Here is a 27,691-nt window from a genome sequence, read left to right on the forward strand (position 1 = left end):
TTTCATAGATCAGATTTTTGTGGTAAGGCAGATATGTGAGAAAGCTGTAGGAAAAGGCAAGGATGTTTTTTTTGGCTTTTATGGATCTGGAAATGGCTTATAACAGGGTAGACAGGAAGTCACTGTGGGAGGTATTGCAGATGTATGAGATAGGAGGAAAGCTGTTAAGAGCATTCAAGAGTTTTTTCAAGAGTAGTAGAGCTTGTGTTAGAATTGGAAATAGAGAGAGTGAGCATTTTGAGGTAAAGGTGGGACTTTGTCAGGGATGTATGTTGCCTTGGATGTTCAATTTATACATGGATGGGGTGGTGTGAGAGGTAAATGCAAGGGTAGTGGGTCATGGATTGGAAATGGTTAAAGGAAATGTAGAAAAGTGGGAGATAAACTAGATGTCAAACTGTGCATGTGGCAAGATCAGAGGAGGGATAGAGGAAGTTAGTGACAGATTTTGGGAAGGTGTGCGAAAGAAGGAAGTTGAAGATAGATATGGATAAAAGTAAGGTGATGAGATGTACAAGGGGAGAAAGTGGTAGCAAACTGAAAGTGAGTATCAAGTGAGAGAGGCTAGAGGAAGTGAATAGTTTTAGATACTTGGGTGCAAATGTGGTGGGAAAGGGAGGAGTGGGGTTGGAGGTAGAATGTAGATTGAGAAAATCAAGTAAATGCTTTGGTGGATTAAAAAGTATAATGAGAATAGACAATTGGGATTGGATGCTAAAACAAGATTGCATGAAGGAGTGGTTGTGCTGACAGCACTGTACAGGGCAGAAACATGGAACATAAGAGGAGGAGTTTAAATGTGTTTGAGATGAGATGCCTGAGAAGTATGAAAAGGGTTATCGTTCTATGAAAAGGGTTACTAGGCTGGATAGAATGAGAAACAAGGAGTTGAGGGGGAGGATGGGGTTGGAAAGGGAGTTGGGAGATAGGGTTGATGAAAGAGTATTGGGATGGGTTGGATACATGGGAAGAATGAGTGAAGAAAGATTAGTAAAAGAGGTGTGGAAAGCAGAGGTAGAAGGAGTAAACATGAGGGGGCAACCAAGGATGAGATGGATGGATGGGGTAAAAGGGGCATTGGGAAAGAGGGGATTGTCTGTTGAAGAAGGATGGGAGAAAGCAGAAGATGAATGTGAATGAAGAATTGTTGTGTATGGATGATGCTGTGATGCATGAGGGGTAGTGGGTGGGGGATGGGGATGAAGGAGTATGTGTGAAAAAATAATTTGACACAACTCAAAGGGATATCTCCCTGTCTTCTTTTTCTGCATGAATGGATTTTGGGGGGGGGTCCTTCGATTTAATGAAGCGGCCTTACTGTGGATATGCTGTGTCTTGCGACACTGCCTTTGACCCAGGGCAGTGGGCGAGATGCAGGGATGACCCATTATCCAGGAGGTGCCAAGATAAGAGAGAGGGAGTGGGGTGAATGGGGCTGGAGTCTGTGGGGATGGAGTAGGTGGGAGTGGATTTTAAACCTCTAATTTTTAGCTATCTCCCTTGTTAAGGGGAAAGAGCCTTTGGTGTATGTATGTGTGTGTGTATATATATATATATATATATATATATATATATATATATATATATATATATATATATATATATATATATTCTTTTCCTCTTCTCAAAGAAGAATGCAGATCACTATTCTGTTGTTCTTGTTAATAGCAGCATTACCACTTCTTTAATTCAGCCTCTTGGTAGAAGTGCTACTTATTAGTGACCAACACAATACAGTTGTATCTGTCTCTTTTTCTTTCTGTTTGTGGCAAAGATCGAGGTGAGGGCGGTTCAAATCCTGTCACCAGCGAAGTTGAACCAAGGGCGTGATTCATTAAATTACACACTACAAAGGCCTCTGTGAGGGGCACTGTCCTAGCCTCCTGATAGGGGGGAGTGTGTGATGTTAAACCATATCATCATCATTATCATGAAATATGTTTGTGTGTCCTGTATGTCTCTCTTGTTCTTATAGTTATATACATCTTTTAGCTGTACTCTTTCATTAATACATGAATTTGTAAAGGATTAGCCATGACATTATTCTGGAAAAGGCAGTAAAATAAAAACATGTCCATTAGGAAGCACATTACTTTTGCCAGTGTTGTTGGTGTTGCTTGTGAGAGCTTTGATTTTAAACAGCACTTCTTCACTGAATATAAGTCAGAGACTGAGCTCTGATTCCAATCACCCTAAGTTTGCCACATTGGTGGAGCTGGCCTGTTTTGTGCCTTGAGCTAATATTTTGTCAGACCCCCTCATGACCAAATGAAAATGCATTTTACACTGAATGAACTTTGTGATCTTAAAAACGTGACATTGTTTGAGTCATTGCAAATGCGTATTAGTAAGCAGATACAGTCAGGTAGCACATGTGGGTCAGTGGTGACACTGTGCTGTTCAAGCATTGATTTTGTTACTTTTTGCTTGGTTTCCTATTCTAAGTTAAAAGTTCATTGAGTTTCATGCTTAGTACCCAGGTTCATTTTTGTTTGAAAGCATATTGCTGTATAGCCTCTATTTCAGTATAGCTATGATTCAGTTACCTAGTAGTTCATTGAAATGAACAATTTCACTACAGTGGTACTTGACTAATTTTACGAAATTAGTTTTGAGACCTCCTTACTGATTATGCATGTCCTGCCATTTGCTTGATGAAATGAACGATGTCTTGCAAATGTTGCTAGTTTGAATTTTTGTGTGGGTGCCTTGTGCTACCCTGGCTGATTGTCTTCTTTGTCCATGCTGGTCCCTGCCACTGGTTTGCCTCTTGATATAAAAAGAATGAGTGATAAATTCTTTAATCAATTTAACAATGTCAATCAGTTGCTGCCTTGTGCTTCACGAAGTTGAAAGCTTGCAACCCCACAGTGGCTGGCAATGTTCCTTGGAACCTCCCACAGATCTATCCTGTCTCCTGCCCACTGCCTGGGTCAGAAGCAATGCAGCAAAACACAGATTATCCACAGTAGGACTATCTGCTTCATTTACAAGGTGATCCCCATCTTCAACCCTCATGCAAAAAATAGAGATGATGATGAAAAATCCCTTCCACCTGTATCAAATTATCACCCATACATAGCCATTCTCTACTCACACCTATCCCCTACCTTCTTCCTTCCCTGCTGAACAGATATTCCTCTTTTATTCAAAGCCCTTTTCACCCTATCAGTCCATCTCATTTTTGGCCTTCCCTACAAGTTCACTCAATCCATCTTTGCATTGCACTCCTGTTTTACTTATCTTTCCTCACTCTTTCTTTTGGTGTGCCCAAGCCATCCCAATAATCTTTCACCAGCCCTATCCAGATAGATACATACATGCACCAAGGGCCTTTTCCTCCTTACAAGGGAGGTAGCCGAAGTTAAAGGCATAAAACCACTCCCACCCATTTCATCCCCACATACTCCACTCCCATTCACCATCCTTCCCTTTCTCTTTTCTTGGCTCCAACCCCACTACCCTGGGTCAGAAGTAATGCAGTAAGACCCTCCCCCCCCCTCCATCCCTTCATACAGAAAAAGAGAATATGCGGAGAAATCCCTTCAGGCTGAATCAAATACAACTAAGTAAATATAGCTTGGTAAAATACAACATACTCCTTCATCCCTCCCATCCATACCCACCCCTTTCCATGCATCACAGCATCATCCATACACAGCCATTCTCCACTCACCCCATCCATCCATCTCATCCTCAGTCACCCCCCTGGCCTATATTCATATCCTCCACCCCCACCCCCCACATTCTACACCTCTTTCACTAATCTTTCATCACTCGTTCTTTCCATTTGTCCAAACCATCCCAATACTCTTTCATCAATGCTATCTCCCAACTTCCTTTTCAACCCCACTCCCCTCTTCACCTCCCTGCTTCTCACTCCATCCAGCCTTGTAACCCCTACCATACTTCTCAGGCATTTCATCTCAAACACATTTAAATTCTTCCTTTCTTATGTTCCATGTTTCTGCCCCATCCAGATAGTAACAAATTATCTTCTCTGAATGGCTTCATGGGCTGAACAGGTAGCTGTGACTAGTTTCCTTGGCCATTGTAGAAGCCCTACAAGAGAGAACTAGGGCAAATGATTGATTTATTTTAATGCTAATGGTGTACACAGCACAGTCTTTCTCAATGTACAGACAGAGGCACTTCATGATATGTGACAAAATGTAAATGTTAAAGAAAAAAATTAGGCCTTTAGTTTTTCTTGGTTTTTGGTAATATACCATCTTGTTATGAACAATATTCACATGCATTTGTTTTACCAATTCTATTTTCCTTGTCTCTTCATCTTCTTTGTATCATATAAATTCTTTAAAGTTCATGTTTACTCTTCTATTCTTGTTTCCCCATAATGACTTAAGTACTTAAGTTAGACTTAAACCCTCAAGGAAGACATCTGATGGTTAATATAAAATTACCTGAAATCTTTTAGTTATGACACAAGTATAACTTTTTTACTTTTTATTCTATTTGTTTTACATTGAGTGACAGTATATGTAAGCTATGATTTTTTTTTTAATTTTACTGATATGTTCAACATTGTTTCATGTATAATTGATAGTTTTATGTTTGTTTTTTTGAGTTGGATTTTGAGGAAAGTAGAAAAGAACTTAGTACAAATATATCCTCTTTTGATTTATGTTTGGTGTGTCTTCTTTGTTTGGCCACTCATGGAGACCTGTTTTGAAAGAATAAGGGCATGGTTTACAGAAGTGAGTCTCTTTTTACAGAGCATAGTTGTATGTTGGACCAGTGTAGAAAATTAGATACAGTTATGCCCTGTTACTTTTATGAGATTGATAACATGTAGATGAATAATATGTACCTGCATAATGATTTCCTGCTTTTTGTTTGTATAATCTCTTAACAAAAATGTGTGATTTATTTATGAAATACATCCATATGGCAGTAGTATTTGCAGTTCCATAGGTATAATACTACAGTAAATAGAACTGAACTGCTTTTCATCATAGGAGTGGTTAATTAAATATTTTTATAAGATTAGAAGCATGGCTACAATATACCTCATAATTTTGCTTAGTATAGGGCAATGAAGAGTTTATGATTTTTAATATCACATTGCACAGCAAAGCTAGACACCCTTAAAACTTAATATGTATTTCATGACTTGAAGTATTATTTATTGTGCAGGTATATATGAATATGAGTTTATATAAAAGTAATGATAAATGATATTTTATGAGAAATAGTTGATGCAAAAGTGTTTCAGTGACATTTCATGATTTAGAGTTTTACCTTACATTGTATGATTTCAGCTGGGGGTAAGAAGAGTGGTAGCAAATCCCAAGGCAAGTCCTCCAACAGACCACAGTCTTCCCTGGCTCGATCCAGTTCCATAGGAGTCCTTAATCATGTATGTATTTTATATTTGGAATCCCAGATTTTATCATTGAATAAAAATAGTCCTTGTACATAGCTCAGTGGTAGGGAAAGTGGATATGAATGGAGAAAGAGGGAGAGGGATGCCCCTTCTTACACAAGGTACTGAGATGGGTTTTAGTTGGGTATGAATTGAGAGGATGGAGATGGGGGTCGCCAAATTAATGAAATGGCTTTACTGTGGATGTGCTGTGTCTTGCGACACTGCCTCTGACCCAGGGCAGTGGAGAAGATACAGGGATGACCTATCATCTAGGAGGAGCCAAGAAAAGAGGGAGGGAGGGATGGTGAGAGGGAGTGGAGTGTGTGGGGATGAAATGGGTGTGAGTGGATTTATGGCTTTGGCTACCTCCCTTATAAGGGGGGGAAAAGCCCTGGGTATATGTGTACTTGAAGTGAGCATGTGCTTTGATTCACTTTACAGGGGAAAGGGTCTCTTTCTATATATGTGTGTTTGTGCAATTATGTGAACATGTGAGGATGTCAAGCAAAAATGCATATAGCTGATAAGGGGAGTTGGAGAAGAATGAAAACTGTTAAGGCAGTGACTCATAAGGGTGCACTACAGATGACTGGTACTAATGCTATGAAATTGATGAGATACTGCCTTCACACAATTTGAGCAGGAAGGAGTGAAAGGGCTGTATGTGTTGGGAACAGAACAGGGGGATGTTACAGGTGTAGCCACCCTATTTTTTGGGTAGTGGCTGATTTGGATGAATACATTGAATCCTTTAGAATGGGTGGGACTTATGTACATATGGGATATGAATGCAGAAGTGGGAGATAAGTACATGAGAAAGGTGACAGGTTCTTTTAAGGTTCCTGGGGTGGATGAGAATTGATATGCTACTAGAGTGGTGTTTGTTGGCAATGTTTCAGGTAGAAAGGATACTCTAAGTATACATGGCAGCTTGATAGTAGAGATGCAAGAAATTATGACTTGTGTGGTGGGTGGATCAAGATCTGATGAAATAGACAATAGATGTGATAATATTGAGAAGGACAGGAGGTAGTATATAGTATCATTATCTTTTACTGATGGAAATGATGAAGAGGAAAGAGCATAGGTGTAAATGAGAAGAAAAAATTAAGAAATTTTCGGAAACTGAGGAACAGTGAAGTAGTGAGGAAAGTCTGTAATTCACGTTTATTATTACAGTTATCTGCCACTTTGTATTCATGTGTGTACATATATTTTATTTTCATTATAATTCTTAGAAAATATGTATTTTAAAAGATATATTCATTGCCTCTAGATGGCTGAAGATGGAACAAGAAACAATTCTTCAGTAAGTGAACGCTCTCCCATGAGACCAACCATATCATCCATCAACAAAATGACCCCAAGAGCTCTCAAACGCAAGTCATCCCTCTCACAGGCGGTGTCTATTGGTGAGCAACCTTGCATTGTTTTTAACTTCTTTTAATGTAGTGACTTAAGAATTGGATTTAGTTCTAGTTGATGTCATTTGATTTTATGCAGTTGAAAAAGCCCCACATGTTGGAAGGGTGTGGGATGGGTGAGGGGCAGATGTATGCCTTAGCTGGGTCACCCCCTCATGAAAAGATAGTTCTCTCTGATGTTCATCTTGCAAGCCTGCCACTTTCTGGTACCCATCACTGCTCATTGGCCCCAAAGTGGAAGACACAGTCCAGAGGGATTATCCCTGGATCTGCTCTGTAGATGAATGTATTTACCTAGTTGTATTATACGGGAAGGTAGCTATGCTCGTGGTGACCCGTCTTTGTATCTCTCGGCATCAAATTTTTTCTTAAAATCTTGAATAGTGTTTGCACACACTGTTTCTTTGTCTAATTTGTTCCAAGTATCTATCACTCTGTGTGGGAAGCTGTTCCTTTTCAGATCTCTTCTGTAACTATCCTCTATTAGTTTCTTTTCATGTCCTCTTGTTTTACCATTATCCCATATTAACAAGTCATTCTTAACTAAGACTTCCATTCCGTTCATTATTCTATAGATAGTCAGCAAGTCTCCTCTTTCCCTTCTTTGTTCCAAAGTTGGTAATTCTAGTTTGGACAGTCTTTGCTCATATGTCAGTTCAGAATGAGTTGGTGCTAGTTTGGTTGTTTCTCTTTGTATTCTTTCTAATTTTTTTATATTCTTTTTAGTACTGGGTGTCCATAGTGTTGCTGCGTACTCAAGTTTTGGTCTTATTAGTGTAGTTAGAATTTTTTTTTTTCATTTTCTTGTCCAAATAAGCAAACGCCACTTTAATTGACCTCAATAAATTGTAGGTTTCTCCGAATATTTTATTAATATGCTTATCCGGTGTCAGGTCCTTGCTGATCATCACTCCGAGATCTTTCTCCGAGTTTACTTTTTTCACCTCTTCTTCACCAATTTTGTAATCTTTCAATATAGAAAGGGAGCTATGCTCGTGGTGACCCATCTTCATATCTTTCAGCATCAAGTTTTTTCTTAAAATCTTGAATAGTGTTTGCACACACTGTTTCTTTGCCTAATTTGTTCCAGGTATCTATCACTATGGGATTGTTTTTTTTTTTTTTTTTTTTTCTTCTTCTTCTTCTTCTTCCAGATCTCTTCTGTAATTATCTTTTTTGAGTTTCTTTTTGAGTGAATGAGTGAAGAAAGACTAGTAAAAGAGGTATGGAATGCAGATGTGGAGGGAGTGAACATGAAGGGACATCCTAGGATGAGGTGGATGGATGGGGTGAAGGTGGCTTTGGGGAAGAGGGGAATGTCTGTTGAGGAAGGACGGGAGAGGACAGAAGACAGGGGTGAATGGAAAATGGTTGTATATGGATGATGTTGTGATGCATGAGGTGGAATGGGTGGGGGGATGGGGGGTGAGGTAGTATGTGTGAGCAATTTTTGACGCAGCCCGAAGGGATTTCTCCCCGTCTTCTCCTTTTATGCATGGGGGGGACAGAGAGGGGGGGTCGCCGATTTAATGAAGCGGCTTTTCTGTGGATGTGCCGTGTCTTGCGACACTGCTTCTGACCCAGGGCAGTGGACAAGGTACAGAGATGACCCGTCATCCAGGAGGCTAAGATGAGAGGGAGGGTGGAGGGGTGTGGAGTGTATTTAGGGATGGAATGTGTGGGAATGATTGTATGCCTTTTCCTTTTTGGCGACCTCCCTTGTAAGGGGGAAAAAGCCTTGGTATATGTATGTATTTATGAGTTTCTTATTGTGTCCTCTTGTTTTTCCATTGTCCCATTTCAATAAATCAGTCTTATCTAAGATTTCCATTCCTTTCATAATTCTATAGATAGTAGGTCTCCTCTTTCCCTTATTTGTTCCAGAGCTCATAATTCTAATTTGGGCAGTCTTTGTTCATATGTTATTTTGGAAAGAGTTGGTGCCAGTTTTGTTGTTGGTCTTTGTATTCTTTCTAATTTTTTTTGTATTCTGTTTGGCACTGGGTGTCCATAATGTTGCTGTGTACTCGAGTTTTGGTCTTATTAGTGTAGTTTTTTTTTTTTTTTTCTGACTATTCTATTAATATGTTTGTCCGGTGTCATGTTTTTGCTGATCATCACTCCAAGGTCTTTTTCCTAGTTTACTTTTTTGACCTCACCAATTTTAAAATCTCTCGATATTCTGTTTTTACTTTTTCCAAATTCCATTATACTACATTTCCTGATACTGAATTTCACTTTCCACCTTTGAGCCCATTTCCAGATCTTGTCCAAGTCTTGTTGTAATGAGTTGCAGTCCTCCTCCAGTTTTACTTTCCTTAGCATTTTTGCGTTGTCTGCAAGAAGTTCATATAACACTCAACTTCTTCATCCATGTCATTTATGTATATGGCAAACATGATCGGGGCCAGTACTGATCCCTGCGGGACACCACTTATCATTTCTTCCCAGTTTGAGAATTTGTCTCTAATTACTACTCTCATTTTCCTCCCATTCAGGAAGTCTTTCATCCATTCCAATAATTTTCCTCTGATGCCACCTGTTGACTCCATTTTCCTTATTAGTTTATTGTGTGGTACCTTATCAAATGTCTTTTGTAGGTCCAGAAGGCACAGTCTGCCCAACCATCTCTCTCTTGTATTATATCTATTAATCTTGAGTAGAATCAGATCAAGTTTGTTGTACATGATCTTCCTTGTCTGAATCCAAATTGATTTGGATTCGGTATATTTTTTTTTCTTCCAAATGTTAACCCATCTATTTTTGAGGACCTTTTCACAAATTTTTGCTACTGTGCTTGTCAGGGAGATTGGTCTGTAATTTAATGGATCTTCCTTGTTTCCTCCCTTATAAATCTGTACAATGTTTGCATTCTTCCAGTCCTGTGGCACCTTTCCTTCTTGAAGTGAGAATTTGATTATATTGTATATTTTATCTGTTAATTCCTCCATGCACTCTTTCAGTATCCAATTTGCAATTCCATCTGGACCATGTGATTTTCTGATGTCAAGGGTTTTGATTTGGTCGCTAATTTCCTTCTGTGTTACAATTATTTCTTTCATTGAGAGGGATATCTCTTTATTTCCTCACAGTTAGGTGAGTTTTCTATTGTGAATACTGATTTGAAGTGGTTCATAATTTCAGCCATTTCCAGTTCTTCTGTATATTCGTATTTACCTTGGCATAGCTTTTCTATTTCTTGTTTATTCTTCAGTTTGCCATTTACATACCTGTAAAATAATTTGGGTTCTTCCCTGCATTTTTCCATAATTTTTTTTCGTAGTTTCTCATTTCATCTGTGTATTTTTACATAATAATTTCTTAGTTTGATGTACATTAGCCATTTGCTTGTTTTTTTTTGTCTTCCATTTCTTCCAAGCTTTGTCTCTTTTATCCTTAGCCTCACTACACCTTTTGTTACACCAGCTTTTTATGTATGTTCTTTCCTTTTTTGTTGTATGTATTTATTCACTCCCTCATTACAAATTTCTTTTAGTATATTCCATTTCTCTTCCATCCCTGTTTCTTCATTTAGGAATTTTTCCTAGTTGTTGGACATTAGTCTTCCTATTCTTTGTTTATCATTTCTGTTTTGATCCATTTGCTCTTTCAACTCAAATTCTATTAGTACATGGTCACTCTTTCCTATCAGTCTTTTGGAATAAATTTTGTCGACAATTTCAGGCTCTGTCGTAAGTATTAAATCCAGCCATGATGGTTCTTCACTACCTCTGTATCTGGTATTATCCTTTATCCACTGTGTCATTGTGTATTCAATGGTCATGTCGAGCAGGACATTGCCCCAGAGTTTCTCTCCACTCTTCACTGTCATTTCCTCCCAACATATTTCTTTTTAATTAAAGCCACCCATAATTACTATATTTCCTCTGTCCTTCAGTATATTAGTTAATTCCTATTTTGTATCTTCTAATATTTTGGAATGATCACTTTCTGTCCAGGACTGTGTTATAGGGGGCACATACACCACTACAAATTTTCTCCTCTTCATTTATTTGCTTTGAATTTGTATCGTAATTGATTCTACATTATTTTTTCCTCCAGTGATTTTTGTTACATTTAAATCTTTATTAGTCAAAATTAATACTCCGCCACCCTGTCTATCCTTTCTATTCTTTGTCCAACAGTTGTATAAACCTTGTCCCACAGTGTTGGGTGGTAGAGTACACTTTAATTTAGTTTCCACTATTCCTATTATGTCTGGTTTTTCAAAGGTCAGGTAATCATTTAATTCATTCATTCCTGAAGTTATTCCATCTATATTGGTATAAGCTATTTTTAATTTCCTTTCTCCTCGTCTTTTTCTGTCTGCTTTGTTTCCTTTTTCCTTATATACCATTTTCTCAGCCTCAGGTCCACCACTCTCCAAAAAAAAATAATTCTTTTCATTTTCAGTTCCTTTTTTTTTTCTTCTTCCTTCTTCACTCATTTCTTTTTTTATCCATATATTTTTGCATTGTTCACTATTTGCTAATTTCGTTGTTCTGGATAGTACTTCCTCTGCAATTGTTTGAGATCTAAGCTTAACTTTCAGTGGCCTGTATTGTTTTTCCATAGAGATCAAGGCTACCCATTCTATAGGTCTTGATTTCCCTATCTAAATCTTGCCCTTCCGCTTGTAATTCTTTCAGAATTTCCTTAGCGATCTCTTTCTCCTCCTTTTCCCTCTGATATCTAGAAACATCATGCTTCTATTTAATGTCATAGATTACAATGCATCTTTCTTTATCCAGTGTGTCCCTAAATAAGTTGCCTTTCTCTTTAATCACTTGGTTTGAGGTAAAGGTGGGACTTTGTCACGGGTGTGTTATGTCGCCTTGTATGTTCAATTTATACATGGATTGGGTGATACATACATACTTATACCAAAGGTTTTTTCGCCCTTACACAGGGGGTAGCCAAAAAGAAAAAGGCATAGAATCCACTCCCACCCATTACATTCCCTACATATTCCACTCCTCTCCACCCTCCTCCCTCCCTCATATCTTGGCACCTCCTGGATGATGGTCATCCCTGCATCCTGTCCACTGCCCTGGGTCAGAAGCAGTGTCGCAAGACACAGCACATCCACAGCAAGGCCGCTTCATTAATTCAGCAACCCCTACTCTCCATCCCCTTATGCAGAAAAGAAGACGGGGAGAAATCCCTTTGGGCTGCGTCAAATTTTTTCTCATACATACTTCCTCACCCCCCATCCCCCACCCACTCCCCCTCATACATCACAGCATCATCTATATACAACCCTTCTCCATTCACCCCTGTCTTCTGTCCTCTCCCATCCTTCCTCAACAGACATTCCTACATACACATACCAAAGGCGTTTTCACCCTTACACAGGGGGTAGCCAAAAAGAAAAATGCATAGAATCCACTCCCACTCATTCCATTCCCTACATATTCCACTCCCCTCCATCCTCCTCCCTCCCTCTTATCTTGGCACCTCCTGGATGATGGGTCATCCCTGCATCCTGTCCACTGCCCTGGGTCAGAAGCAGTGTCGCAAGACACAGCACATCCACAGCAAAGCCGCTTCATTAATTCGGCAACCCCTACTCTCCGTCCCCTCATGCAGAAAAGGAGATGGGGAGAAATCTCTTTGGGCTGCATCAAATTTTTTCTCATACATACTTCCTCACCCCCATCCCCCACCCACTCCCCCTCATGCATCACATCATCATCCATTCACCCGTCTTCTGTCCTCTCCCATCCTTCCTCAACAGACATTCTTCTCTTTTGTAATGCCCCTTTCACCCCATCCATCCATCTCATCCTAGGACGCTCCCTCATATTCACTCCTTCCACTGCTGCCTTTCACACCTCTTTTGCTAATCTTTCTTCACTCATTCTTTCCATGTGTACAAACAATCCTCTTTCATCAACCCTATCTCCCAGCTCCCTTTCCACCCCTGTTCTCCTCCTCACCTCCTCATTTCTCACTCTATCTAGCCTAGTAACCCCTATCATACTTCTCAGACATTTCATCTCAAACACATTCAAACTCCTTCTCTCTTCCTCTCTTATGTTCCATGTTTGTGCCCCGTACAGTGCTGTTGGCGCAATCACTCCTTCAACCTCCTCTTAGCATCCATTCCCAGATGTCTATTTCTCATTACACTTTTCAATCCACCAAGGCATTTACTTGCTTCTCTCAATATACATTCTATCTTCACCCCCACTCCTCCCTTTCCTGCCACATTCGCACCCAAGTATCTAAAACTATCCACTTCCTCCAGTCTCTCAGGGATGATTCATCATCCAGTAGGAGCCAAGAGGGAGGGAAGGGGGTGGATAGGAGTGGAGTATGTTGGGGATGGAATGGGTGGGAGTGGTTTTTATGCCTTTGTTTTTTGGCTACCTCCCTTGTAAGGGGGAAAAAGCCTTTGGTATTATATATATATATATATATATATATATATATATATATATGTATGTATGTATATATGTAACATGCAACAGTCTGTTTAGTGATCATCCCAGGTAATATTTGAAAATAACAACTACCAATAGTTTGGCAGAGTAAACAACATTTTAGGATAAAACTTTTCTTGAATGTACAATGTTTCACTCATTGCTGCCTTTTCAAGTACAGAGGAAAAATGTAAACTATACATGTGACCCCAAATACTTAAATCTCTCCACTTCCTCGAACCTCATCTCCAACCCAGTGCCACCTTCTCCAGTTGTATATCTCACTACCTTACTTTTTCTCACATTTACTTTCACCTTCCTTCTTTCAAATATCCTTCCAACCTCCGCCACAAACTGGTGCAATTTATCTTTCCGCTGAGCTACAAATATAACGTCATCTATAAACATCATATGTCAGTTTATTTTATGTAATTTTTATGAAATAATGTATATTAACATGGATAATTTGGTTATTTTTCAAGGTGATATCAGGCATATCCATGAAGACTCCAGTTCAGAGGACATGTCGCCTTCAGACCAAAGGAATTTAAGAAACAGAGGTTTGACATCAGATAGGTAAGTCTTAAGTGAAAGAGAGACCACAACAGAAATAATGGGTGGAATATTTCAGAAAGTTGCCGAATGTAGAGGAGGATAGGGAGGCTTTGATTGTAGTAATGGAGAATAACTGATGAGCAAGGAGAGGGATTAGGATTTTGCACCAGAGGAGGGAAAGTAACATTGAAAGAAATTAAAAGCTTGAAAGGCACCTGGAACTGATAGATGTCATGTGGCTTAGTAATAGTGGAGTGACTAGTGGGATTGTTTAATGTGTCTGGGGGAGCTATCCTGGTAGATATGATGCTTCGATGATTCAAGTGGAATGGAAATGAATGTGAATGGAGTAGATACTGAGGGAATAGTGTTGAAATCATTTAGTGTATGGTTGTGCTTGGTTGATAAGCCTGCCTTGGGATGGATCCCTACATACATATACCAAAGGCTTTTTCCCTCTACACAGGGGGTAGCCAAAAAGAAAAAGGCATAGAAACCACTCCCACCCATTCCATTTCCTATATATTCCACTCCCCTCTACCCTCCTCCCTCCCTCTTATCTTGGCACCTCCTGGATCCCTACACTCAAGAAAACAAAAAATTTTCTTTCATCAACCCTATCTCCCAGCTCCCTTTCCACCCCTGTTCTCCTCCTCACCTCCTCATTTCTCACTCTATCTAGCCTAGTAACCCCCATCATACTTCTCAGACATTTCATCTCAAACACATTCAAACTCCTTCTCTCTTCCTCTCTCATGTTCCATGTTTCTGCCCCGTACAATGCTGTTGGCACAATCACTCCTTCATATAACCTCCTCTTAGCATCCATTCCCAGATGTCTATTTCTCATTACACTTTTTAATCCACCAAGGCATTTACTCGCTTCTCTCAATCAACATTCTACCTCCACCCCCACTCCTCCCTTTCCTGCCACATTTGCACCCAAGTATCTAAAACTATCCACTTCCTCCAGTCTTTCACCCTTAATGTTCACCTCCATCCTGCTGTCACTCTCTCCCCTTGTACATCTCATCACCTTACTTTTATCCACATTTATCTTCAGCTTCCTTCTTTCACATACCTTCTCAAACTCTGTCACTAACTTCCTCAATCCCTCCTCTGATCCTGCTACAAGCGCAGTGTCGTCAGCAAACAACAACTGACTCACATCCCACTTTTCTCCAATTTCTTTAATCATCTCCAACCCCTGACCCACTACCCTTGCATTCACCTCTCGCACCACCCTATCCATGTAAAGATTGAACAGCCAGGGCGACATAACACATCCCTGACGAAGTCCCACCTTTACCTCAAACCATTCACTCTCTCCATTTCTAATCCTAACACAAGCTCTACTACTCTCGTAAAAACTCTTGACTGCTCTTAACAGACAAACATATAAACAAAATAGTTGGAGAAACCTTCAACCTATTAAGGTAATGACAGTGGCATTTGATTACTTGGATGAAGAAATCATTTTAAAAATATTAGTTACATTGATTAGACCAAAACTGGAATATGCAGCGACACTATGGACACCCAGTACTAAAAAGAATATAAGGAAACTAGAAAGAATACAGAGAGCAACGACAAAGTTGGCACCAGCTCTTTCCAAATTAACATACAGTAACGGACTAAAAGGGGGGTAACGAAGTCCGTTGATGTGAATAATCCGTTGATTTGGAGTGGTTTTCGGGTGACATTGTGATTGCACAGCCCTAAACAACAGCACCAAAACCACAGCAAAAACACCACAAACACAGCTAATTAATGTCCGTTAATGAGAGGTAATACTGTACGAACAAATATGATCAAAATTGGAACTACCAACACTGGAGCAGAGAAGAGAAAGAGGTGATCGACTATATTTAGAATCATGAAAAGAATGGAAATCCTTGATAGGAATGATTTACTAAAAAATGGCAATGGAAAAACAAGAGGTCATGAAAAGAAAATCAAAAAGGATAACTATAGAAGAGATCAGAAAAAGAATAGCTTCCCACACAGAGTGCTGGATATCAGGAATAACTTAGATAAAGAAATAGTGTGTGCAAATACTATTCAAGATTTTAAGAAAAAACTTGATGCTGAAAGATACAAAGACGGATTACCACGAGCATACCATAGCTCCCTTCCCATGTAATACAACTAGTTGAATAAGTGAATACATAACAAAACATTGAGAATAATAATGTGGTGCACTGAAACCACTCTAATAGAATATCAAAACACAGAAACCAGAGGCAATGCAAAATTATGTTCTGTGCAAGAGCTGTCAATCCTATCCATCCATCCCATTACGTGATACAAGCACAGCCTACCACCTGCACCATGCAAGATGTACATACATATACCAAAGGCTTTTTCCTCCTTACATGGGAGGTAGCTAAAAAACAAAGGCATAGAAACCACTCCCACCCATTCCATCTCCTACATACTCCACTTCTGCATACATACAAAAAATACATAATACTCAGATTACAAAAAGCACTATGACCGGCCACTAAGCTCCCTACCCCAGACTCATTCAGACATCTCTACAGAGAAATTCATCCCAAACAAGCAAGAACCACACTAGCACAACTGCATTCTGATTCACAATTCAGTTTTAAAACAGTAACAACACACAATTAGCCTGGCCACAGAAGCAAGTTGCCCCAGATGCAATCACCTCACAGAAGACACTGAACATCTTATTGTACATTGCCCCATTGTAGTCTAATACAGACAATAACACAATATTTCTACCTTGAGTGACTTTTAGGCCAGTCTGGCGGTTGTTGCTGGTTGCCTGAGAGCCATAGGTCTCCTGCAAGAGAGATCTGGGTAACAGATAGATTAATTGAATTGTTGCCACTGTTCTCCCTTGCAGGAGGCTCATGGCATCCATGAAACTGATCACAGCAACTGGTTCAACCTATAAGTCACTCAATGAAGGGAATTTTTGTTGCTAGTCAGCTAGCCAAGAGGTCTGTTAACTATATTTTGATATAGCATCACTACTTGCCGCAGAGGTTGAGGAGATGGCAGTTTGAACTGCCACCAGCAAATTGGACATATGGCAGGCTCACTAAATTCAATGCTACAGATTCCTTTGTAAGGGGCATTGTCCTAGCTTCCTGATAGTGGGAGTTTCATGATGTTAAACTGAATCATTGTAGAAAGCTGTTAGAAACAATGAGTGAGTAAAGACTAACAAAAAGAGTGTGGAAAGCAATAGTTGGAGGGAACTTGAGAGGAAGACCAAGAATGAGGTAGATGGATTGGGTGAGGGGTATTGGATATAAGAGGAATTGTGTTAAGCAAGGAAGAGAAAGTACAAAAGATTGGAGTGAATGGAGAATAGTTGTAAATGGATGAAGAAATTATTTGACCTAAAGGTATGTTCATTTAGTCTGTTTCGTAAATTTTTCATGTGGATAAGGGGAGGGGGGTTGCCACAAAGTGAAGCAGTTGGGTAATACCAGCTGTATAAGTCCCTACAGAAGGTAGGGAGGGGCTTAAAATAAACTGCTTAAATGAGAAAGAAAAGTACTATAAGAAGCTGAGGGAAGAGTGGGAGCGAGTGAAGGATAGAGTAGAACTGTGATTGGAGGAGGAATGGGGATGTTTCAAGAGGGGAGTCACAAGGTGTGCAAAGATAGTGGGTGGAACAAGGAGGATGGGAGGAAATAGAAGGAAGGGTAGCGAGTGGTGGGATGATGAAGCAAAGAAGTTTGTAGAAGAGAAGAAATGAGCATTCACAGATTGGTTGCAAAATAGGATGAGAGAATCATATGAGAGGTACAAAGAAAAGAAGAAGCAAAGTAAAGCATAAGGAGAGCAGATGTGAAATGGGGGAAGTGGATGACAGAAAATTTTGAAAGTAATAAAAAGATGTTTTGGAAAGAAATTAAGAGAGGAAGAGGAGGCGAATCAAGTAGAGAAGAAAAGGTAAAGGATGCAGATGGAGAGATGATAATGGAAGAGACAGCAGCAAGAGGAAGATGGGCAGAGTATTTTAGGGAGTCGCTAAATGTGAAGGATAGGGAAGGAAAGGTAGTTGCAATAGGAAGTGCCAAGAAAATGACAGTGATGAATGAGGAAAATGGAGGAGAAATGAAAAGATGAAAGTAGGTATTAAAATGATGAGAGCAGGTAAGGCACCTGGGTTGGACTGGCTGGTGAGGTTGTTTAATATTTGTCTAGAAGAGGGTAGAGTGCATAGGACTTGAGGAGTGCTTGTATAGTTCCGCTTTACAAGAGTAAAGGGGACAAGTGTGAATGTAGTTGAGAAAGCTTATGGGAGGGTTTTGATTGAGAGAATTAGGAGAGGAATAGTATGGGTTTAGGACAGGTGTTGTGTGGATCAGATTTTTGTGATAAAGTGAGAAAGTTTTAGGAAATGGTAAGGATGTTTTTTGGGCCTTAATGGATTTGGAAAAGGATAATGACAGGGTAGACAGGAAGGCACTGTGGCAGGTATTACAGATATACAGGGTGTTCGGGCTAAATTTGACACTTTTTCGGAAAGGAAAGAAAAATGTCATATCTCGGCCAAAAATTGATATATTCTCAAAATTCAAATTGCATCTCTTAGAGGATCCTTTGCCAAATACAGCTTACTCAAAGAAGCCACCCTGAGCCTCCACCACAGCCTTCAGGCAGGACCTGAACCTGCAGCACGCAGCCTTCATGGTGTCCTTCAAGAAACGCCTGAACCCCAGTTTGATCCTGGCAATCAACTCATCTTTGGTGTTGCAGATGGTGCAATTGGTGTCTTTTTCAACTTCACCCCACACATAATAGTTCATGGGGCAATCAGGTGAGCTGGGGGCCAGATGTTGGGACTGGTGAAGTAATAGGAGTTCTCAAACAGCCACTTCTGGGTTTTCCCAGAGGTGTGACACAGAGCTGAGTCTTGCTGCCACATGTATGGTCTTCCCACAGCCACCTTCTCCACCCAACACTTGACAGTAATGGACAGCAACTCAATATAGCCATCTGAAGTGAGTCTGGGTCCCTCTTCCAAGATGTGGGGTGGCATGATGTGGCCTTCACTGGAAACACACCCAAAGACCATCACAGTTTGAGGGAACTTGGTCTTCATGAAGTGCAGGACTTCATGCAGACTGTAGGCTAGCCACCTGTTGTTCTGTGTATTGTGCAACTGGTCCTGGCAGAAATTCTTGTCTGAGAAGAACCAGAGCATCCCTGGCTCAGCTGGGTATTTGATCTTGTTGAGGAGTTTCTTGGCTTTCATAAGACAGTTCTCTTGGGCCTTGGCAGTGAGTAGTTGGCCCTTGTACCTCTTGTATGAGGAGTAGCAAAGATCCTTGTTCAGCACTTTCTTCATAGTTGTCACTGACGCCCATCTCTCTCGCCAAGGTCAGCTTTGCCTTGCCTGAATCTTGCTGCACCTTTTTTTGCAGCTTCTTGATGAATTTCGTTGTGTGGACAGAGTCAGAACACCTGCTATGATCCTTCCTGCAAGCCACTGCTTCCACATCTCTGTCGTAATTCTCCAGCTCACATCTTGTGGCCTTCATGGTATTCAAGGAGCACTGAGCTGCAGCTAAGATATCAGAATTTTTTAATCCAGCACAAATCATCATGATGCAGGTCACTCTCTTCCAATATTTTGGTACTTTCCAGTCGTCCATGCTCTCTAGCTCTCATACCCACCAATAGTACACAGAATCAGCTATCTGTTGGACTCTACTGCTATTAAATCCTTCAGATGGTTCTGAAATGGCAGAAGATAAAATATCAAATTTATCCCAAACACCCTATATGAGATAGGAGGAAAGCTGTTAAGAACAGTTAAGAGATTTTACAAGAGTAGTAGAGCCTGTGTTAGAATTAGATATAGAGTGGTTTGAGGTAAAGTTGGGACTTCACCAGGTATGTTTCATGTTGCTATGGCTGTTCAATTTATACATGGATGGGGTGGTGCAAGAAGTAAATGCAAGGGTAATGGGCTTGGGATTGGAGATGGCTAAAGAAAATAGAGAAAAATGGGAGGTAAGCCAGTTGTTTGCTTACAACACTGCTTGTAGCAGGATCAGAGGAGGGATTAAGGAAGATATTGTTGGAGTTTGGGAAGGTGTGTGAAAGGAGATTGAAGATAAATGTGGGTAAAAGTAAGGTGATAAGATGCTTGGGGGTAAATGTGGCGGGAATGGGAGAAGTGATGGAGGTAGAATGTAGGTTGAGAGAAGCAAGTAAATGCCTTTGGAGATTAAAAAGTGTAATAAGAAATAGACATTTGGGATTGGATGCTAAGAGGAGATTGTATGGAGGGGTGATTGTGCCAACAGCACTATGTGTGGCAGAAACATTAGGTAGGAAGAGAGGAATAGTTTAAATGTGTTTGAGATGAAATGTCAGAGAAATATGATTGGGGTTACTAAGCAGGATAGAGTCAGAAACAAGGAGGTGAAGAGGAAAGCAGGGGTGGAAATGGAGTTGGGAGATAGGGCTGTTGAAAGAGTATTGGGATGGTTTGGACACATGGGAAAAATGAGTGAATTAATTATTATTAAAAGAAGTGTGGAAGGCAGAGGTGGAGGAAGTGAACATGAGGGGGCGACCAAGGAAAAGATGGATGGATGGGGTAAAAGGGGCATTGGGAAAAAAGGGAATGTTTGTTGAGGAGGGAAGGGAGAAGACAGAAGATAGGGGTGAGTGGAGAACGGTTGTTTATGGATGATGCTGTGATGCATGGAAGGGAGTGGGTGGGGGGTGGGGGGTGAGTGAGCATGTGAATGATATTTTGATGCAGCCTGAAGGGATTTCTCAACTGCTCTTTTACTGCATGAGGGGACAGAGAGGGGGAGTTACTGATTAAGTGAAACAGCCATGCTGTGGATGTGCTGTCTTGCTACATTGGTTCTGACCCAGGACAGTGGGCAAAATGCAGGGATGAACCATCATCCAGGAGGAGCCAAGAAAAGAGGGAGGGAGGGATGGTGAATGGGATTGGAGTATGTTGGGATGAAATGGGTGGGAGTGGATTTATGGCTTTGACTACCTCCCTTGTATGGGAGAAAAAGCCATTGGTATATGTTTGTATGTAGTTTTATCATAATTGATTACTTTTATGGTGATAGTAATTACATTGCTTGAACTTTTTAACAGGCGTAGTAACCTAACTGGGCGAGCAGCAAGTGAACGAGACTTAACTCGAAGCAATAGCATGAACAGCAAAACACGTGGTGACAATTCTCGCAGCAGAATGTCTCCTGCTGCTGCCATGCGAAGACAGCAGTTATTGGCACATTCTGACATGAGCCGCCCATCATCAGCTGCATCAACTGTTGACTTTAGTCCTGAGGAATACCCACAGTGCAATGACTTAGCACAGCTGGACTTTGACAATGTCCCTTGTAAGTGTTGTAACTTTTAAGAGTAGTGTAATGCACACAGTCAAAAATTGTCATGAACTAGGCCTCTTGTTTGTTCTTTACACTTGACAGGCTTTCAGAATAACTGTTCATTAAGTGTTAATATATGCAATGAATTAATGGCAGATGACTTATTTTTTACAGTGAATGTAGGTTTGGTTGAGAGTGTATGTGAGTGGGTAGTTGAGGGATGTGAAAGGTTGGGTCAGTTGTGGTGGCGTGCGTGCAGTGAAGGGGATGACCCCAACCATAGTGAAGACCATCACAGAGCTCTAAGGTCACTGCTCCTTGGCGCAGCAGCAAGAGCAACTCATGCACTCACTCCGCTCACAGCACCCAACCTTGGCCCTCCTCCTCCTCCCACCACCACCACTGCAGCACCTCTACAAGCAACCACCCCTTCCATGCCAGACAGCAAAGATCCACGGGTTGTGGCAATGATGCAGCAGTATAGTGATATGCTCTTCAACATGGTCCAACAAAAGATGGCACAACAGCAGCCACCTGGACCATCATAGCTCTGTTAGTTTTCACAAGCATGGCTTTTTAAGTTTGATTGTATCACCCATGTATAGAGCCAACATTTACTGGGACTTACTCAGATTAGGTTCAGTCATTCGCATTGTATAGTGTCAACATGCTATGGCGCACATACATCTCATACTTGGTCGTCTCATGAGCATGGTTGGGAACCCTTACTGGTTTAGGGTTCCTGTAGTCAAGAGGTGTCCATGTTTGTACACAGTATAGAAAGGTGTATTTTTATATACCTGTTATACCCCCCTGATGGTGTAGACATTATTGTGCTCTCAATATTATTCTTATTATCTGCTTTCAAGAGGAATATCCTATTTTCTTCTTGTAAGGAGAAATGTTACTTCACCAAAAAATGATCAGGTTTTTTTTGAGAGGAAGATAGGTGATATAAATGACCAGGTTTCATTGATTCAGAAAATGTAGATGTTCATGTAGTTCTTCATTTACATTCCCTCATTGTTTTCAGTTCTCAATACATCTCCCATAATTTAATTGACCATGGTCTACATTTTGCCATCAAGGTTAACATGTAGTCACTAAGTTTTTGTTCAATTTATGCACAAGAACATTCCTGAAGTCTGTGAAGATCTCAAGTCTGTGGAGATCTTGCATCTAGAAAGATCTTGTTATTTGGAACTGAATTTGTTAAAAATAGTACATATTTTTGCTTCTTGTATAGTTGTGGATGACTGTTTTCTGTATACAAACTTGAATTAGTTTGTCCTCTTTAGCACAACTGTGAGTATGTCATTCTTATGTACAGGTGTCAGTAAGTCATTCTTCCTGTATGCATATATGGATAAGTCATCTTGAATATAGACATGGATGAGTCAGCCATCCTGTATAATGATGGAGAATTGGTCTTCCTGGATGTAGATGTGGTTGAAAATGCCTCACTTGAAACAGCTCTAGATTGTTCAGTTCACTCCCATGTTCAGGAATGGAGTTAGTCTCCCCCCATCAGTGGGTGGCGCAAGTCATCATCCATCAATAAAATGCAGATTTTGCCTCTATGGATGCAGCTGTGACTTATCCATTGTTCCTGTATGCAGATATAGATGATTCGGCCAACCTATATGCAGTTGTAGATTATTTTTTCTCCATATACATAAGTCTGGAAGATCTTATTTTCCTGTGAGTCTGATGTGGATGAGTCAATCTTCCTGCCAAAGTCATTTTAGGTAAATCTAATTTTATGAATGATGTCATTGTTAAGATTGCACCATGCATCCATATGGTTGGAACCTGGCTGCATGTGAGCTGGGGCATATACAGTGAATCTCAGCAGGATTGCAATTCTAGGAAATTTAGGGTAATGCCTATTCAGTGACAAGCAGAAAGGGAGTTTTCATTCTCACAAAATAATAGATACATGGTATATTGTAGCATGTTACATTGACTTCCCCTGTTGATATTTATTGGCACTGCCTCAAATGCAACTTGACTTGATGATGTTATTAGTTGCAAGTGAAAGCAATGATATAAACAGCCCACAGGACCCAACTCCTGTCTGCCTCCCAAGCAAGCAATCCTGGATTTGTCTGCCATAAAGAAATGCATTGATGAGATGATATTACAGTGATTAATGATAATGATGATCTGGAAAGAAATCTTGATTTAGATAAAAGGCACAGCCATATAATGTTGATTTTTTTAGAGTGGTTTGGATAAGTTTTAAGATAATCCTCTAACAAATGGGTCATTTTTTGTACCCGTACATAACATCTTAGTATAACATTTTGCAAACAATGTAGTCCATTTAGTAATCTAATGCTTAAAAGACACTAATGCAATTCTTACTTGCCAAAGTACTTTTGATAAATGTAAATGGTAAATGATAAAGGAAGTGAAAGGTTGCTATGGTGAAGCAGAGAAAAGGTTCTGTGCCGGTTGGTCACTTGCTGAAGCTTTGCACCTCTGATACCAAATACTGTGTCGCCTTACCAACACTGCTTTTTCATCCCTGCTGCCATCCCTTCCAGTTTTGCACTCACTGCTTTCTTTTGGGATTAGGCTGATTGGTGATGTTGGCATCATCTCAGTCAATTATAATGGCATACTTGTATGTATTTGTTTCATACCTGCAATGCAACATTTAGACACACACAAACACACACATGCACCTCTGTACCTGTGCACTTCAATCTTACCATATTGGGAGACATAATGTGCCATTTACCCTTTCCATCCACATTGTAGTCATTTCATTCATTTTCCATCAGGTCAAACTCTTCATAATATTGATCTTATCCCACCTAGTGTGCCATAAATCTGCTTCCCTCCATCCTTTCATCTCATTTTCTGCCCTGTCCATATGTTCTTATTTACATTCATTGTATAACTTTTACACTGACCATATTCAAATCCAGTAAGCACTGATGACTTTTGCCTACACTGGAAGCCTGAACACATTGGGTGATGGCAATGAATTCAGTTGCAGATAAGCATTTCACTTTTTTCAGAGTTGAGATGGATCAGATCTGCTTAGCAGGAAGCGAGTTCATAAATTCCTTGCTTCAAAAAGTCCTCTGTAAGAAGACACCATCCTAGCTCTCTCTCAGAAGGGAATTTGTGATGTTAAACTGAATCAAGTGTACATACATATACCAAAAGGCCTTTTCCCCCTTAGAAGAGGAGTGGTCATGCCATACACCACCCTACACCTATCCTACACCTTATGGTGAATCCATTTGTTGTCCCTCCCATCATACACCTACCATTCTTCATAAACACTTTATCTCAAACACATATTGGCTCTTAATTTCTGCCAACTTCATATTTCACATCTCAGTTCCACACAGAGCTATGGACACAAGCACTCCCCCATATTATCCACACCTTCATCAGTGGGTAATGAAATTAGCCAGAAACTTGAAGGTACAAGACTTGCCTTCCCATTATCACACACAAGTTGATTTAATGTAATGCACTTCCCTTTTCAGAGTGGGCTAAGATGGTGGATCTTTATGGGGGATATTTTGAAACGGGGAATTGCAATTGTATGCCCTTACTATGAACTCATTTACTGCCAGGCAGGACTTGAACTGCCTCTGCTCATGACCTCTGCCACAGGTAGCTCTAACTTGTGCATAAGGTGAAGGGAGGAGTTCACACCAGGAAATGCTCGGCTGAAACTAAACCTGTTACTTTTGCCATATGTGTTTGGACTGCTAGAGAAAAAACAGTTGCTGGTAGCTGTTGGGCTTGTTATGAATTATATTCTTATAATATGCACATTCATACTAGTGCTCTTCTGTTCTAGTTCAATTTCCACATGCAGTCATAGGATCTTCCACCATGTGCCGTTAACCCCTTTATTATGGTTACATAGATGGGTTCCAGCCAAGACCAGATGATTGTATTGAGGAGTGAAGTCAACAAAAGGGGGTCATGATTGACCTAGATTCCCTATGATCCCTGTGATCCTTAATTCAGACCTCAGCTGAATAAAATGATTTGGTCTTGGTATAAAAAAAAAATCTTTAAAGTAGGTCAGTGTATTGAAGGTGTTGACAAATATCAGCCTCACCTCTTTTAAACTACTATCCTTTCTTGCCAGATGTTTTGTAACACTGTCCCTCTTGAACCTCTGTTAACACCCAAATCATCTCCATCTTTCTAAAATTGATTTGTACTATGGGTGTTGGGTAGGTGTGGCATGGGTGGAGGGTGGGTGCATGCCTTGGCTGGCTCTCTTCCTTATAAGGGGAAGAAACTTTTTGGTGCATAGATAGGTTTGTACTAGCTGTTCTTCACTCGCTCTCCCAATTCTTATTTCACCATTTTTACCATGTATCTATACAGTATCAATTACCAGTAAAATATTATATTGGCCTCTCTTTTTACTGTCTTGGTCCATAGTTATTCTTCAATCAATCTCTTATGAGTTAGTCTTTCTTCTTTTCTCCACCCTAATGCCCATGTTTCACACCCAAAGAACAGTCATGACTACTGTTCCACTTCCCCATTTTCTCACAACTTTCTATGCATCTACCACTTTTAAGTTTGTTTCATCTTTGTTTCATTTCATACTGTTCCACTTCCCCATTTTCTCACAACTTTCTATGCATCTACCACTTTTAAGTTTGTTTCATCTTTGTTTCATTTCATTACCCACTGACACACCCACTGTTAAGTAATTAGACAGTTTGGCCAACTCTTGAAACCCTTGATCATGTGTCATATCCTTACTTCACTCCCCATTGTATATGCCACTTCTTTATGATTTTCTATGCCATGAGTCTGTACATATCCACAGACACCAGATGATTTGATTTACATTTGCAGCCTCCTCTGCTGTTGTTCTTTTATATCCTCATTATCTTTACAACCATCCCTCTGAACTCCAGGTACACGTTGAACAACCATGAAAACATCACACATTTTTTGTTGGTCCCATTTGCCCACTGAGCCAACCCATTTCTTCTCAGCATTCCAACCTATAAATCTCGAGTTTCCTGCAAACTTCCACCCCTACATTGGTGACACTTGCAATAAAGCTTTTCTGAACTTGACATCCAGAAATTGAGAACTACAAATACTGTAAATTCTGTATGCATTGTATATAGTTTATGTTGCACAATAGCATGGTTGCTCATATAGCCAGTGTGGTCTATATTGCACCAAATTCTTCACTCTTGGTGATATGTTTCACCCTGGTTCAGAATGCCAGATGAAGCCATGAAGACAGCACCAGTTTGAACATTTCCAGCTGCCTCATCTATGGTTAGAAGGTGATTCACACATTCATTCCTATATAGAAGGCAGCTGTTCTCACAGTGTGAGGGAACATACATGTATGTGTAATGATTGAGGTCCCCTATCATGGCAAGATGATTTCTTTCTTCACTTTATTACACTTAAAATACATCCACTGTAAAAATGTAGAAAAAAGAATTAGTTGATTAATGTATACATTTTTATGACAATTGATATGCAGCAGTAGTAAGTAAATTCACGTGGAGAACCAGTGGTTGCTGAATCTGCCCTAGACATCAGATATTGCACTTTTGAATAATTGGTCTTTATTTACTATGTCCTTGAAGACCCTTCCTCAGAACCCTTAGGTTAATTAGTCAATATGAAATGCTTAGAAATTATTGTCTATGGCCTCAGTTTGGGTAGTCTTTGCATAGATCAAAAGGAAAATGGAAAGATGGATTTCTTTTCCCATATAGTGGTGACATGGAAAGATTTCAAAGAGCTTCCTTCTAACAACAACATTGTGAATCAGAATGTAAACCAGACACCATAGAAAGAATATGATGCACCTTGCACTTCACTGGTGGAATGACCAACCAATCTGGCATGTAGGAGATAGTATCCAGTATTTATACAGATCAGTAGTGTATCTCCTTTGAAAAAATGGGGCAAATCTTCAAGTGCACTCAGAGGAAAGGAGTGGAACTCTTTTTTATTACATGCATAAACACATGCATTCAGATATTTATGTACACACAGACACACACATTTGTGTATATATATATATATATATATATATATATATATGTGTGTGTGTATTCACTTGGTCTTTGGATCACGTGTTGGACTCGTGTGTGTGTGTGTGTGTGTGTGTGTGTGTATATATATATATATATATATATATATATATATATATATGTACATGGTGTATATTTGTGTATATATATATATATATATATGAACTCTGAAACCCACTTTTAGAGGAATAAAGGAATACTGTTCAATGGTGATATGTGTAGTATTACCATAATCAATGGCCCTCTTTCCCAGAAGCATATGGATATATATATATATATATATATATATATATATATATAGACATATATATACATATATATATATGTATATATATATATATATATATATATATATATACACAGTATATATATATATTGTGTGTGTGTACTTACCTTACCTAGTTGTATCTTACGGGAAAGGGAGCTATGCTCATGGTGTCGCATTTGTATCTCACAGTGTCTTGTTTGCTCTTAAATT

At 39.8% G+C, this 27,691-nt stretch overlaps 1 protein-coding gene across 1 annotated transcript in view; it reads left to right on the forward strand.

Annotated features, from left to right (window-relative positions):
* Wdr62 (WD repeat domain 62) overlaps positions 1-27,267 on the forward strand; it is a gene marked incomplete in the record, with an annotated part of 218,769 nt that extends 191,502 nt beyond the window's left edge. Inside the window, 5 exon segments of the mRNA XM_076183564.1 lie at positions 5,283-5,380; positions 6,666-6,801; positions 13,721-13,814; positions 20,913-21,160; positions 21,323-27,267. Coding sequence (XP_076039679.1) covers positions 5,283-5,380; positions 6,666-6,801; positions 13,721-13,814; positions 20,913-21,160; positions 21,323-21,696 — 950 coding nt within the window.
* Positions 27,268-27,691: the final 424 nt, after the last annotated feature.

Source organism: Oratosquilla oratoria, chromosome 4 (genome assembly GCF_046742065.1).
Source record: "Oratosquilla oratoria isolate Oo_2021 chromosome 4, ASM4674206v1, whole genome shotgun sequence".
Taxonomy (NCBI): Eukaryota; Metazoa; Arthropoda; class Malacostraca; order Stomatopoda; family Squillidae; genus Oratosquilla; species Oratosquilla oratoria.